General features: G+C 38.9%; 1 protein-coding gene across 7 annotated transcripts in view; it reads left to right on the top strand.

Annotated features, from left to right (window-relative positions):
• The window catches only part of SLC25A26 (solute carrier family 25 member 26), a 142,080-nt gene that overhangs the window by 26,255 nt on the left and 100,501 nt on the right, over nucleotides 1-15,324 (top strand). For 6 of the 7 annotated variants that reach the window (XM_012099223.4, XM_012099222.4, XM_012099220.5 and 3 more), the window contains 2 exon segments: nucleotides 2,187-2,291; nucleotides 3,559-3,606. The exons of the other annotated variant lie outside the window; for it this stretch is intronic. In XM_012099223.4, the coding sequence (XP_011954613.1) occupies nucleotides 2,187-2,291; nucleotides 3,559-3,606 (153 nt within the window). 7 annotated transcript variants of the gene reach the window in all.

Raw genomic sequence — 15,324 nt, 5'->3', positions numbered from 1 at the left:
TACCAGGCAGTTTCTTGTGCCGTATCTGGCTCCATCTGTTTTTATTGAACTGAATCAGTAAATGTGAAAGGAGGCTATGGGTGGAAAGATAAACTGGCCCGAATTGCAAATAGCTTTGCAGACAAAAAGCATTCAAGTGATTGATGAATGAAGAAAAACAGGGTAGATTATATTGTTTTGTAAGTCTTGTCAGTTTGGGGAGAAAAATGACGTGAGGTCGTTAATTCTTTGTTATCCTTGTTATAACAGTTGGAGCGCATCCACAGAAAGTACTGTTACTTCTGAGCTACATTTCAGAGGTGATATGGCCATGTTAGCTGACTCCGTGACAGCTAGAATCACATCACATACCATCTCTGTTCCTTGTGTCCTGGGGTTGCTGAGGCCTACATCTGTTCTGTGTGTGCTTTGCTTTTGTTGAGGTGAATATGAAGGAAGGATTTGCTAGTGTTTATGCCTAGAGTGGGGGTTGGCAACCTATTGCCTATTGTTATTAAATAAAGTTTTATTGGAACACAGTTGCACCATTCACATACGGATTACTATCTTTGGCTGCTTTTGTGTTCCCATAGCGTAGTTCAGCTGTAGTGGCAGAGATCGTGTGGCTTGCAAAGTCTAAACTGTTTACTGTTTGATTGCTTATATAAAAAGTTTGCTGATTTGTACCTTTGTCGTTGCTGTTATTTAGTCACCAAGTTGTGTCCAACTCTTTGTGACCCCATGGACTGTAGCCCATCAGGCTTTTCTGTCAGTGGGATTTCCCAGGCACGAGTAGTGTGGATTGAGTTGTCATTTCCTTCTCCAGTGGATCTTCCTGACCCAGGGATTGAACCCAAGTCTCGTGCATTAGCAGGCAGATTCTTCACTGCTGAACCACCAGGGAAGCCCAGTTTGTACCTTAATATTAAGAGCTGCGTAGGAGAATCCCAGGGACAGGGGAGCCTGGTGGGCTGCCGTCTATGGGGTCGCACAGAGTTGGACGTGACTGAAGCGACTTAGCAGCAGCAGCAACAATATTAGAAAGACAAAGCCTTATATAATACCCAAATTGGGTAGTAATCTCAAATTAGGAATTAGGAGACTGCAGATTGAAAATGGCAAGTATCCTATTTGATGGTATGGTTTTCTTAAATTTCTTATTTTTGTTTCCATTTTGCTGCATGTGTTATTGAAGAAAAAGTGTCCACATTTTTTATTGTGCCTCATATATATGAAATGCATATTCTAAAAATTTTTAAATTAATTTCCTCAACCGTATACAAAACACTGAACACCAGAGTCAGGTGTGTGAATTCCAAGTTGGAGGAAAAAAATTGTATCCTTGGCAGACTGCTTGGTCTGTGGAGGCTTAAATGTAGGAATTCCATTATAACAGTTTAAAATGCCAGTTTATATGTCTCCCTCCCTGTTCCCTGCTGCCTTCTGTCCTCCAGTGGGCAGAGTCCCTTCTGATATGACCAGTTCTTTATTGCTGTTTCTCTAAAGATACGTGGTTTACTGAAAGCAGAGTCCTGGATGTGTGAGATTGAGGTGCTGTGTAACTGGCGCTGGCATGTCCCCAAGGATGATGTTATAGTTGTTTGTTGACTGGTCTAGTCAACAAATGGTATGGACCAGGCAGGATCTAAGTCTACTCAAATGCTGGAGCAGGGCCTAAAAGTGCCTGGGGTTACTGCTCAGCTGTTGAGTGGTGGGGAGGTCAGGGGTGCTGGAGCTGTGAACAGGTTGAGGCTGGGAATGGAGTGGAATGGAAGACTGGGGTAATCAGCTGATGTTTCAGTCTTGCCTCTGTCATTGTGTATTACTCCAGCAAAGCTAAGGCACTTCGGATTCATTCCTCAAGCAGACATGTTTGAGATGGCTGTCACGTGAACGCCAGAGGCCCTGCTAGGTGTTGGGAGTTCAGAATGAGTACATGAGCTCCTTCCCATGGAGGGGTATATAGGCGAGTGTGCTTGGAGCAGTGAGGCGGGAGGTGGGAGGATCCCCAGAGAACAGTGCATATCCATGAATGCTGTGAGTATTTTAGGTTAAAAAAGAAACAAAACCAGAAAACCCTTTTGATGTCTTGCAGGGAGCACTATACATTATGCTGTTCTTTAACTGCGTTTTTGCTTATAAAAAACATTTCCACTCTCATAACAATTACTTCATTTTAAGGATATAATTAAATTTGTGTATTTTAGGTTGCCTGCCTGATTCGAGTTCCTTCTGAAGTAGTTAAGCAGAGGGCACAAGTATCTGCTTCTTCAGGAACATTTCACATTTTCTCTAACATCTTATGTCAAGAGGTGAGAACATGTGTGTTTTTTATGGCTGCATCGAGTCTTAGTTGTAGCATGAGGGATCTAGTTCCCGGACCAGGGATCGAATCTGGGCCCCCTGCATTGGGAGCACAGTCTTAGCCACTGGGCCACCAGGGGAGTCCTGAGAATATGTTTCTAAGCTCTCGTATTGAGTGTATTTTATTGTAGCTGATAGGAACATTGTGGCCCTCATCCCAGGAGCCTTAGAGCTTAAGGCTAAATTTACTGTCCGATTATAGCAGCTATTAATGCTGAGATTATCTTTGCCTTTCCATTGTTTTCAATTTCTTATTTTCATTTTTCTTTTTCAAATTTCTAAACCCATTAAGTATGTGTCCTGCATTGTAATTGGCCTGTTGTTCTTTTGGAATCAGAAAAAGAATAAATAGTGAATATATAAATGAATAAAGATGTATTAAAACATCTCTGCAGAATTTGAGAACCATGGAAGAGACCTGTGGTAATGACCTGACACTAGTGACCCCTGTCATAATGTTTGTATATACTTGTAATTCGTCTTATACTGGCTCGTGTTAACCTGTGGGTCAGAAACCATGCTTGCTGACCATGTGACTGGGGACCATTGAGCTGCTTTTCTTTATAGTTTCTACAGAAGCCCCCCACCCCCCATCTTTTTTTTTTTAATGGAAATCAATCTCATGAAAATTTCATTGAGTCCAGGTTTTAGAGTTATTTTTAATGATCCATCTGTCACCTCGATGAGGAGATATTGAGTATTTAATCTTGTGAATGAGATCAGTCCAGGGAAGGGTCCCTGTTGAATCATGTGGGTAGTTAAATAGATCAAGGCTTGTCCAGAGGTATTTATCACTTTTGAGAGATTATTTATGAATTTATCATGTCTGATGATTGAAAATACAAAATATAAATATAATTTTGTTTTTATATGAAAGGATAGCATTCTGTGTGCATTTACTTTTGAAAATATGTTTATTTGAAGCATCTCAAGTATTTTTTTTCCCAAGAGACGAAATGTTGAAAACTAGTAAAGCTTAGTTGAATTGTAATCAGCTTTATTATTTTATTACAAATGATGTTCTCATTTGAAAGGAAGCTAACCTGAGCTTTATGTACCTTAGGCCAGTTTAGCACCTTTAACCTCTTGGAGAATTGTGGTCATATTGAATATTTTAAAACTCAAACTTTAGAAAAGGTTAATCTGCTTTATGCAGAATGTTGTTTAGAAGTCTCTGCTATTCTGACTTTCTGAGCTCTTGGCTTTTTGTTTCAGGGCATCCAAGGATTATATCGAGGCTACAAAAGCACTGTTTTAAGAGAGGTAACTAACTAAATTTCTAATATTGAAGTATAAGAGAATGATACGCATTGTTCAATAAATTTATTTGGTGAGATTGGTTTAAAAAATTACAAAGGGAAATTATCGATCACTGTGTAGTCTTTTTTTTTTTTTTTTGTTTAATTTTTAAGGCATGGGATTAAAAAAAACTATTTTTTCTTTTTGACTGGTCTGGCTGTTTGTGTGTGGGCTTTCTCTGTTTGTGACGAGCTGGGGCTAGTTGTGGGGCAGGGGCTGCATGTTATGGAGGCTTCTGTTGATGAAAGAATGGAGCCCACTAGGGCGCACAGGCTCCATAGCGTTTGGGCTTCAGTAGTTGCAGCACATGGTCTTAACTGCCCCATGGCATGTGAAAACTTCCTGGACCAGGGATCAAACCTATGTTGCCTCCATTGTCAGGTGGATTCTTAACCACTGGACCACAGGGAAGTCCGCTGTTACCTTGGTTCTTAAATCTGGTGACTGGGTAGAATGAGTTGGTCCTGCTGAAAGGGCAACCCCAATGGTCAGAATGACCCATCCTGTAGCTTCATTTATCTAAGGTGGCTACGTGGCCACCACAGCTGACATAGTAAGAAATAGCTACTAAGGGCAAGATGTCAAGTTAATTACTGTAATACACAAAATGAGTGACAAAATGGTCATGAAAGAAGCACTCTGGGTGTCTCAAAGGCTGTTTTTATATGAAAAATTGTACAGTTAGCTCCTGTCTTCCAGATGACGAAACACGATGTTTTAGAAAGTTCAGTCTGACCTGGAGAGCTGGCCGGCCCAAGAGTCTCAGTGCAGTGTGTCTTGGAGAAGCCTTCTAGCTTCAAAATTCTGAGGTTCAATATGTGGTCAGTGTCTTTTTTTCTTTGGTTGAAAAAAAGCAAAGTATTTTAGTATGTATATTACTATAGAAAACATGTTTTAATTTTTTATTCACATACAAGAGGCAACTTTTTTTGGGGGGGTTTTTGTTGTTTTACTTTTTTTAGATTTTTTTTAAGATGGGAAGGATCATTGCTCTACAATGTTGTGTTGGCCTTTGCCATACAATGCAAATCAGTCATAACTCTCTATATATTCCCTCCCAGAAGAGGCTATTTTGAGGTTTAAAAGTTGATTTATAGATAAGGTGGCATATGGAATATAAGAGAAGTCTTTGTTTGGCTTGGGACATAAGTTGGTTTCTTTTTTTTTTTTAATGAGTTTAAATCCTAGACTTTTTTTTTTGAGGTGTAATTTACAAGTGAAATTGTGAGGCATTTGAAGTATACAGTGTGATGATTTGATATAGGTATACATTGGGAAAAGGATTAGGACATAATTTTTGATTAAAATGCAAAAGAGAATCTGCATACCTCTCCTGAATCCTTGTTTTCTGTTTGGATTTCCCTTGGATGCTAAAATGTCCTCATTTATAAAAAATGTGTTTAATTTAAATACATATTGTTATAATTAGCAGAATATTGAAATTCTTTGGAATCTGAATTTTATTCCCAGGTAGTTTTTTATTTTGTCTTGTTTGTTGTTAGTATAGATTACAATCTTCTTTATGAAACACCAGCACTGGTAGGTGTTATTTGAAGCTTTGATTTCTATGAAGTAATAACCTTTAGTGCAGTGGCGGTGTTGATGTATATCTTTGAAAAACTTCTTTTGAAGGCAGACTGAATGTTTCAAAATTAAGTTATTTGTGTGAAGATGACTTCTGCCTTTCAAAATAACCATCTTCATTCTGTACTTGTTTTCTGACTCACTAAGCATTTGTTATTTACTCAGGTTTCACCTGGGTGCAGGAAAAAGCGAGGTGGGCAATAAGTCTCTCTTTTATTTTTCTGTGAGATGCCGAATGAATGAATATTTACATGCCAGAGAATACGCATTGTGCATACAAATAGGTAAAACATGGTTACAACTGCATTCTGTTCTTTTAAAAATTTGTTTTGACGTACGTCACACTAGTAATTAATTTCTAGGCTGCAGCCCTTGCTAAAAGTGTGACCCTGCTGAGACGACTTTGTTTACTCAAAATGGCAGTGGTTTACTGAAAATTTAATTGGGGTCTTCTGCGTTATGCATTTTAATAAAAGATCCTTCAGAATTGATTTTAGTTGAGATATTGCTTTTGTACAGATTCTCAGAGAGAATGAGAGAAGAGTTATTGCCAAATGAAACATAGCTGCTTCTCAAAATTAGAAAAATAAGTGATGTATCTTCTTTAAACAAAATTTTTGCATTATAAATAGTTTCAGTTTTTACATTGTTCTGACATGAGTATAAGATCTTTTCTCCAAGAGCTTGTTTGATTGTTTCAATAAGAAAATACATTGACGCCTTCGTGAGAATCAGGAGAAAGCTTATACATTTATTCTGTGTGCGTTTTTTGTTTAAAATCGTTTCATCTCCCTCACAGTAGCCCATTAGAGTGAAATTGAAGTTTGAATCCATGCCTTATAAGATAGATTATGTGTGTTCCTTAGGTTTTGTGAATGCTATCACATGGTTTTTTCTGCATTTGATGTTTGTGGAGATTGCATGCTTATCCCTTATGTCCTCCTAAATTATTTTAGTTACTGTGAATTTTAGACAGAGTCTAAGCAAGGTCAACCGATTATACTCTTTATCTCACCCTTTCAGTATTCATATTCCTCATGATCTAGGCCAGATTAAATGTGGCCAAGCATTGTGGGGCAGTGCGGTTATTTCAGTAACATGGAAATGGGGAGTAAAGTCACAGCAGCCTCTGTAGCCGGGGTTTCAGAGGGTCCATTGACCTAGACATAGCATATTAAAAAGCAGAGACATTTCTTTGCCAACAAAGGTCCGTCTAGTCAAAGCTATGGTTTTTCCAGTGGTCATGTATGGATGTGTGTACATGAACTAAGCATCAGGGTCTATAGGAGGCACCTCATGTGGATCTCTTCATTTAATTCGCTTGGTAACTTCAATATAATTAAAACCCTCAGTTCACAGTAAAGGAGTAAACTCTCTCTCAGATACATATTCATATGCCCAGTCTCACTTAAAATTACAGTGACATCACTTCTGCCTCTGAGATTGCTAGTACCATTGGTGAGGAGTGTAAAAGTGTTAGCCACTTCAGTTGTGCCCGACTCTTTGAGACCCCATGGACTGAAGCTTGCCAGGCCACTCAGTCCATGGGATTCTTCAGGCAAGAATACTGGAGTGGGTTGCCATTCCCTTCTCCAGGGGATCTTCTGAACTCAGGGATCAGTCTTTGTCTCCTGCACTGCAGGCTGATTCTCTACCATCTGAGTCAACAGGGAAGCCCCAGCTGTAAAGTGGCTGCTCCTAACTGGCTTCCGCACAAGAATGTGAATCCTTTAGGGCAGAAGTGTTCTATGTGGTGCCCAACACACACAGCAGGCACCTTTAAAAAGGAGTAGAATGTGGGGAGAATACCCATTTGTTGAGCTTAATTTACTGAAAATGACTTGCCTCTCTGTTTTCTTTTGCTACAGAAATTCCTTTCTAATTCACATCCAAGGTCGAGAGGCTGCGCTCCATACAACTTCTGGGTCAGTCAGTTCAGTTCAGTTCAGTTCAGTTCAGTTCAGTCACTCAGTTGTGTCTCTTTGCGATCCCAGGCTTCCCTGGCCATCAACAACTCCCGGAGTTTACTCAAACTCATGTCCATTGAGTCGGTGCTGCCATCCAACCATCTCATCCTCTGTCATCCCCTTCTCCTGCCTTTATTCTTTTCCAGCATCAGGTGGCCAAAGTATTGGTGTTTCAGCCTCAGCATCAGTCCTTCCAGTGAACACCCAGGACTGATTTCCCTTAGGATGGACTGGTTGGATCTCCTTGCAGTCCAAGGGCCTCTCGAGTCTTCTCCAACACCACAGTTCAAAAGCATCAGTTCTTTGGCGCTCAGCTTTCTTTATGGTCCAACTCTCATATCCATACATGACCACTGGAAAAACCATAGCCTTGACTAGATGGACCTTTGTTGGCAGAGTAATGTCTCTGCTTTTTAATATGCTATATAGGTTGGTCATAACTTGTCTTCCAAGGAGTAAGCGTCTTTTAATTTCATGGCTGCAGTCACCATCTGCAGTGATTTTGGAGGCCAAAAACAAAGTCTCTCACTGTTTCCATTGTTTCTCCATGTATTTGTCATGAAGTGATGGGACCAGTTGCCATGATCTTGGTTTTCTGAATGTTGAGCTTTAAGCCAGCTTTTTCACTCTCCTCTTTCACTTTCAAGAGGCTCTTTAGTTCCTCTTCACTTTCTGCCAAAAGGGTGGTGTCATCTGCATATCTGAGGTTATTGATATTTCTCCCGGCAATCTAGATTCCAGCTTGTGTTTCTTCCAGTCCAGCATTTCTCATGATGTACTCTGCATATAAGTTAAATAAGCAGGGTGGCAATATACAGCCTTGACGTACTCCTTTCCCAATTTGGAACCAGTCTGTTGTTCCATGTCCAGTTCTAACTGTTACTTCTTGACCTGCATACAGATTTCTCAGGAGGCAGGTCAGGTGGTCTGGTATTCCCATCTCTTTCAGAATTTTCCACAGTTTATTGTGATCCACACAGTCAAAGGCTTTGGCATAGTCAGTAAAGCAGAAATAGATGTTTTTCTGGAACTCTCTTGCTTTTTCCATGATCTAGTGGATCAGGGCCCTGCCCATCAGAACTAGACTTGAGTTTACCCCTCAGGCAGTCTCTTCCATCAGGAAGCTTCCATAAGCCTCTTATCCTTCTCCATCAGAGGCAGACAGAATGAAAACCAGTCACAGAAAACTCGCCAATCTGATCACAGGGACCACAGCCTTGTCTAACTCAGTGAAACTATGAGCCATGCCATGTAGGACCACCCAAGACAGACAGGTGATGGTGGAGAGTTCTGACAAAACCTGGTCCACTGGAGAAGGGAAATGGAAAACCACTTCAGTATTCTTGTCTGAGAACTCCATGAACAGTGTGAAAAGGCAAAAGATAGGAAACTGAAAGATGATCTCCCCAGGTCGGTAGGTGCCCAATATGCTACTGGAGATCAGTAGAGAAATAACTCCAGAAAGAATGAAGAGACAGAGCCAAAGCAAAAGCATCACCCAGCTATGGATGTGCTTGGTGATGAAAGTAAAGTCCTGAGGCTTAGGATATATTCAGAATATGTTAACTGTGGTTAATAGTATTCTTGGTAACTGAAAGGGCTTTTGACAGGAAATGTCATCTGACTGTGGAATGCCACTGTCTCTTACCAGCTCTTTGCCCTTGGCAAGGAACTTAACCTCTCTGAGCTCACCTTTGCCTGTGTGTATTTGGAACCTCATGTTGATTGTTCTTGCTGCAGTCTCTTGAAGGAGGTATTAACAGCAGTATGGTCTGCTAAGACCAGAGATGAAGCAAGCTGCCTCTAGGCTGTGTGGTTCTTGAACAGGGATGCAACCTTGTTCTGTCTGCACGTAAACGTGTGAATGCCGTCTCATGATGATGAATACACACTAGTTGTGTGTGAACCAGAGGCTTACTAACTGTTACTGCTTAAAGAGCTTCTCAGCTCCCAATTGGAGAGTGTTTTATCCAAATATCTTGTAGAATGAAGTTGTTTATTCAGTTAACAAACTGCAACCTGCAATTGATTTTGTTTTTGCTGGCTACTTCTGTAGGAAAAACAACATATTGGTTATAGTAATGTACAGTTACTTTAGTTGATGGTTGAACTGAGCAAAATTACTAATGTAAATGGGTTGGAAAATTTTTCATAGTTATTCTTTTTTAGGTCATGTTGATAATTTACTGGAATTTTTTCTCCAAATAAGCTTACCGACTAAGAGGAAGGCTTTCTTTGGAAGATTGCGATAGTTGAATGATTTCTGTTGAAAAATGTTTTCAAGCAACTGTGGCTAGAATTGTTGTTTACCATTCTTAAATCTGTGTACTATTTCCTGCCTTCATGATAGTAAGAAGAGAAAGAAAGTATTCTTTGATGAGAACTTTGCTCCTTCTATCAAGGCTTTGTATCTGTCTGTGTGTGTGTGTGAAATTGTTTCCTTGGCTTTACCTCTTCCTTTCTCTTTTGATTTGCTTCAGTTATGTCTGGCTATATGTAATTATGCCTAGTCTTCCCAGGCAGTCTATAAGATCCACATGAAGATAGCAGTGGGGTTTTTACCTCTTTGTGTTATGTGCAGGCTCTGGGGGTAACACCTGCCACAAAGTCAGTGCTCAGTAATTATTTGTTGCTTTTTTCATTCCTTTAAGTTTGGTTGTGTTTTGTTCAGATGCTGTTAGACACCGTGACCATTTCAGAATGCTGGGGGAACTCTAAGGGAACTTGGAATTATGCTGGGTTGGGACTCAGCCTTTGACACACTACAGTAGAAGATCTTTGCATTAGAGAGGTGATGAAATACCAAAGAGTATATCCTTTTCTAAGGTTTCTGTCTTCTTAACCCTTGAAAAAAATAGTTTGTATAAAGCTGGTTTCATTAGAAGAGTAATTAGTTCCCCCCATTCCCCTACATCTTTAATAATTCACTTTAAAGGGGAAAAAGTGATTGTAAATCTTTCCAAACTTTTTTTTCCCCTGAACTTTTAATGTGAAATTGTTTTTCAGTTAAAATCCAATGCAAACATATTGAACCTTGTTTTAATCCTACATAATTCATTTTATTAACTATGACCAAATAGAACATCTGTTAAAATTCCATAATGTTAGCTTCATGGGAAAAGAAAAAAAAAGTCCGTTTGCTCTTGGAATCTGTCCATTGTTTTATTGTTGAGGCTTTCAGTAAATGTGTAATGAGACATTCTTATTAATGGGAATATTAAACAAATGAAAATGAAATACTGCCTTTAATCACAAGCGGTTTATAAAATGAGTCACCTAATTACATTTACTTTAGTGTAACTTTACCGTAGAGATGGTCTATGAGGAATGAACAGTACTTCATTCTTTAATCCAGAGAGTAAACTTGTTACTCCTCAAATACGGATTTCAGCCTACAGTTTTTCATCATCTCTTAAATAAACAAAGTTTTAGAAAGAACAATTTTGTAAAATTATCTTAATGTAGAAAGATTACTTTAGCCCCTCAGTGCATATTTTCTCGTGTTTTGTTTACATGAAACCAGCTGCTATTTACTTTTCTCGTTCTTAGGACAAATTTCATTTGCACTGTACAGTTTTGAAAGGGCTACATATTCCATTGTTGCATGGTGGCCGTGTTGTCTGGAAGGGATACCCGTTCATGTCTGTAGAGCTTCCGGAGAAGTAAATTAATAGCATGAATCTTCAGTGGAAATGTAAGAAAAGCTGTTGAATAAAGGTGGAAACTCTCTCTTCCTTTTAAAGGTGGAAACTATTTCTTCTCTTTAAACGTTAGCATCATATACCATAATATTGAAATAGCTGTGTCTAGGGTGTTTGTGCTTTTTCATCTCATGTGAAATATCCTGTCTCTTCACATTTGTGTTAATTTAGATGGCAGAGTGATTGTAAAGAACAGAGGGGCTGACTACAGTGGCTGAACTAAAATATGGTTGTCCCTAAAACAAATTTTTTTCTCTTACAAGAAATCTGGAGATGGTCCCTCTAACGCTGGTGTACTGGTTAAATGATGGACATCTAGGAACCAGGCTCTCTTCATTCTGCTTGCGGAACCCTAGTACTCTGGCAGAATTACTCATGATTATAGAATGGCTGCTGCACTTTTGGGCCCGTGGCCCTTGTCCAAGCATGAAGTGGGAAGGGCAGGGGGTGTTATCTGTCACTCTGTTTACTTAGAAGACAAAGGTTTCTTGGGCCAGGTGTCTAAAGCTCTCCTGAGTTGCATGGGCATTGAGATGTTTGTATACATTGTGGTTTTTCGGTGTCGTAGATAAAGGCAGGCACAGAGGGTGTTGGGACTACAGATGCTGAGTCACCAGCCTGCAACATCTGCTCTGTTCTCTCTATTGTAGTTCAAACTGAGTTGCTTCAGAAGGGAAACAGTCTCATGTACCCGTGACTCCAGTTGGGGATCCTGTTGTTCACATTCAGATCACGTCTGGACTACAGATTTTTGGACATTTAATTCTACTTTGTAAATTTTGAAATCTGTTCTTTTTTTCTGTCACCTTTTTTTTGGTGAGCATAGTGTGGAAGCTCTTCTTCTAAAATCATTGGTCAGTCTGTAATCTTTAATCTGGAGATGGACTTTACTTCAGAATTACTTATTTTTCATACATTTTTTATTTTAAAGTGAAGATCTCAGAATACCTATAGTGATATTTGAAGTAATAGCTAACGCTGACCAAGTATTTACAATGTTTCCGTGCTACATTCTTAACATACCCTCGCATACCCTTACACTAACCCAAAACACGATTCATTCTTTGTGGAAACTGAGGCTTAGCAAGGCTGTGGTTCGCCCAGAGTCTCGCATCCAGTAAGGGAGGAAACTGAGGACTTGAACGCTCATGACATTAAGCCCTGTGGTGAGCTATGTATTTTGCATTTTATACACAGACAAATTTTTCAGGAGAAGAAAATCATATATTTAAAATTCAATACTCTATATTTTTTATTTTTGCTCATTTTTAAACCTTTAAGTAGACATTAGTGTCAGGAGTTTGGGAAAAATAAGTTCTCAGTGGCTAAAGGTTTCCATGACATGAAAAGTTAATCAGAGGACGTAAATGGAGACTCCGTGTTGATAGAGATGTTCATGGTGAATAGTGGCTTGTAGGTGCCCAGTATTCCGTATGTCTGCATGATTCGTTCTCACATTCAGGCGTCACTTCACGTGCCCCTTCTCTGAGGGGCCTGATGTGACCACGCCAGCTTACATATACACCTGCCAAAACCCTGCCCGGTTACTTGGTACCCTGGCAGGCACCATTTCTTATTTATGAATTTGCTGCTGTTCTTCTTCCTTCCTCTCTTCACTGGAAGATACTCTCTTTTGAGAGCAAGTGCTTCCTGCGTGTTTTCTTCCCTACTGTAAGTCCAACACCTAGAGGAGTCCTTGACGTACAGCACACTCAGAAAGTATTCAGCGAATACAAATCAAGTACTTAATCACACATTTCAGAAGTAGACTAGTTCTAAATACTTAGATATTTAAAATCTCCATCAGATGCCCAGACTGAGATGTATGTGGCAAGAATTACGAAGTCCTAACTTAATTCCCAGACCAGTTAGTGATTTTCTGCCGTCTGAACTTTCTGCACTTCCAGTGAGTTTAATTTTCTCCTTGTCTTTTCTTATCACATTTCCTGGTATTCTTGAGCCTTCTACAAATAGCCCTTATTTTAATTTTGTCACTTCTTGTTAAGTGTTGGTCTTATGAATATTTTACATATGTAAAACTGTTTTTGAAATGACATGTGAAAATAGCAACTTATTCATTTAGAAACTCTTTCATCAGCTATGTGCAACTTATACACAGTGAACACTGGGTAGAAATTACTCTTGAGATGCTTAGGATTGTACATTGTCTTATTGACTGAACAAGCACCGTCTTATAAGAGATATTAAAAACTTTGTGTATGAAGAAAACCAAATGTGAAGGTAAAATCTCGAATGCTTATGTATAAATCAAGGATTGTGGTTGCGGGGAGTCCTGTAAAAGAACTGTTGGAAGTGCTTACCTGTGGGTTTTGTTGTCTATAGCACATTACCCTGGGAACATACAGTGATAACAGTTACAGTTTGAATTCTGGGCTTGAATTTACTTGTGTAGTGTTGTCCAAAGAAATTTGTTCGGGTTTTCCCGTTACATCATATGGAAAACCCTGAATGAACTTTTTGGCCAACCTAGTATTTTTCTAATTTTCAGATAAAACTATAAAGTATTGACTTTTTTTTCCTTTAAACACTGATCATTAGGCTGAGGCTTGGAAAAGTTAAGCAGTGCAGCTAGTATATATGGTATATGGCAGGTCTGGAAGCAGAGACCCAGCCTGTGTGTTGCCAAAGTCGGGGTTTCTGGTTATACTTTGCTTCCTGCTCATGTTTTGCAGGTAAATTCCCTGTTCATTGCTCTCTGAATTTTTCAATAAATTGTGGGAAAGTAAAGTGGTAGTATACCCGTGAGACTTGAACCACATCTGTGAACTTGAAGTGGAGCACAATTTCTAAGTGTTAATAGGATTCTAAAAGATAGAACAGGAGCCATCTGTATAGGCAAAACACAACGGACAGTGCTTCCAGATTAGGAATGTTGATCTCAGCATCTTCTTTCCTCTAGCTTGTATGAAGTTTGCTTAAAAATGCTTTGACTGCTTTTACCCTTCTGTCCTCTTTTGTTCCCTGAGCTTTTAGCATATATTCTGAGAAACAACTCAGTAGATGGGAAAAAGTTGATAATCTTTGGCATAAAAATGGTTTTGGTACTTAGCCACATAATTAATAGATGATTTATTGACTAGTAGAGAAGCCGAAATTGATGAGAGGGTATTTCTTTTCCTTTGTGAAATACTCTTGCTTTTTAAATTTTTTTTTTTTTTTACTGAGTTTGTTGATACAAAAGTTGTGTTACAACAATGCACTCTAGAGGGCGCACAATGTCCGTGTTTTAAATGTTGGCAACGGACGCTTCAGTGTACCTGAACCTTGAAGCTCTTGCATTGGGACTTTTTAAAAAGCAATTCGAATTTAAAAATGAAAAACAAAGCTTAATAATAGCACTTTCCAATCCAAGGTTCCTAAATATTAATCCATACATCATTATGCATCTTTAAAATACAAGAGCCATTATGTATATTTAACTTACCAGAAATGAGTATCACAGTCTTAAAGTATTTCCCTCAAACTGTTTTTCAATTACAACTGTAATTTTAAAATTCGAAAGAACTGGCAGATGCTTCTTATTTATTTATTTATTTATTTATTTTAATTGGGAGGCTGATTACTTTACAGATGCTTCTTTATTCAGGTGATGAAGGGTGACATAACCAGTAATAAGAAGTGTGATACACGGTATTACTTCTTTGTTCTTCTTGTACCGCCCCCCCAAAATACATAATTTCAATCTCATCATGAGAAAACATCTGACAAACCCAAATTGAAGGACGGTGTACAAAATTGTCAAGGTCATGAAAAAGAAAGGTGAAAGAATTGTCACACCCAGGAGCAGGCAAAGGAGATAACAACAAACAAATGCAGCAGATATTAGGGGGGAGAACTGGGGAAATTCAAATAAGGTCTATAATTTAGGTGTTTGTACTACAGCAGTTACCAGTAGTTGGTTTTGCTAATCACACTCAGTGGTTAAGTTCTTACCATTTTGGAAGCTAGGTGTAGGATGTGTGTGAACTCCCTGTATTATTTGAGTAACTTTTATGAAAGTCGATACATTTTTATTTTTGCAAAACAAGAAGCTGGGAATTCCTTGGTGGTCCAGTGGTTAGGACTTCATTCTTCCATTGCAGGGGGCCTGGGTTCAATCCCTGATTGGGGAACTAAGTTCCTGGATGCTTCATGGCATGGCCTAAAAAATAAAACAAAAAGCTGGAAAAGGAAAGAAGCTAGATTTAAACCTTGTATGAAATCATTTATTTTTGAAATGACCTTCTAAAATAATGACAATTAAAATAATAATGACAATTTAAACTTACACCTTAAATTTTTTCTTTATCTAAGTGATATTTGGTAGCATTCAGATAATACATGAAGAAGATTTTAACATGGAAAGCAAGTCTTCTGCCCTGCCCTCCTTCATTCTAGTCCCACTCTCTAGAGGTACTCACTTTTATCGG

This window comes from Ovis aries, chromosome 19 (genome assembly GCF_016772045.2).
Source record: "Ovis aries strain OAR_USU_Benz2616 breed Rambouillet chromosome 19, ARS-UI_Ramb_v3.0, whole genome shotgun sequence".
NCBI lineage: Eukaryota > Metazoa > Chordata > Mammalia > Artiodactyla > Bovidae > Ovis > Ovis aries.
Note: the sequence above shows the minus strand (reverse complement) of the source record. Positions and strands in the feature narration are given on the sequence as shown.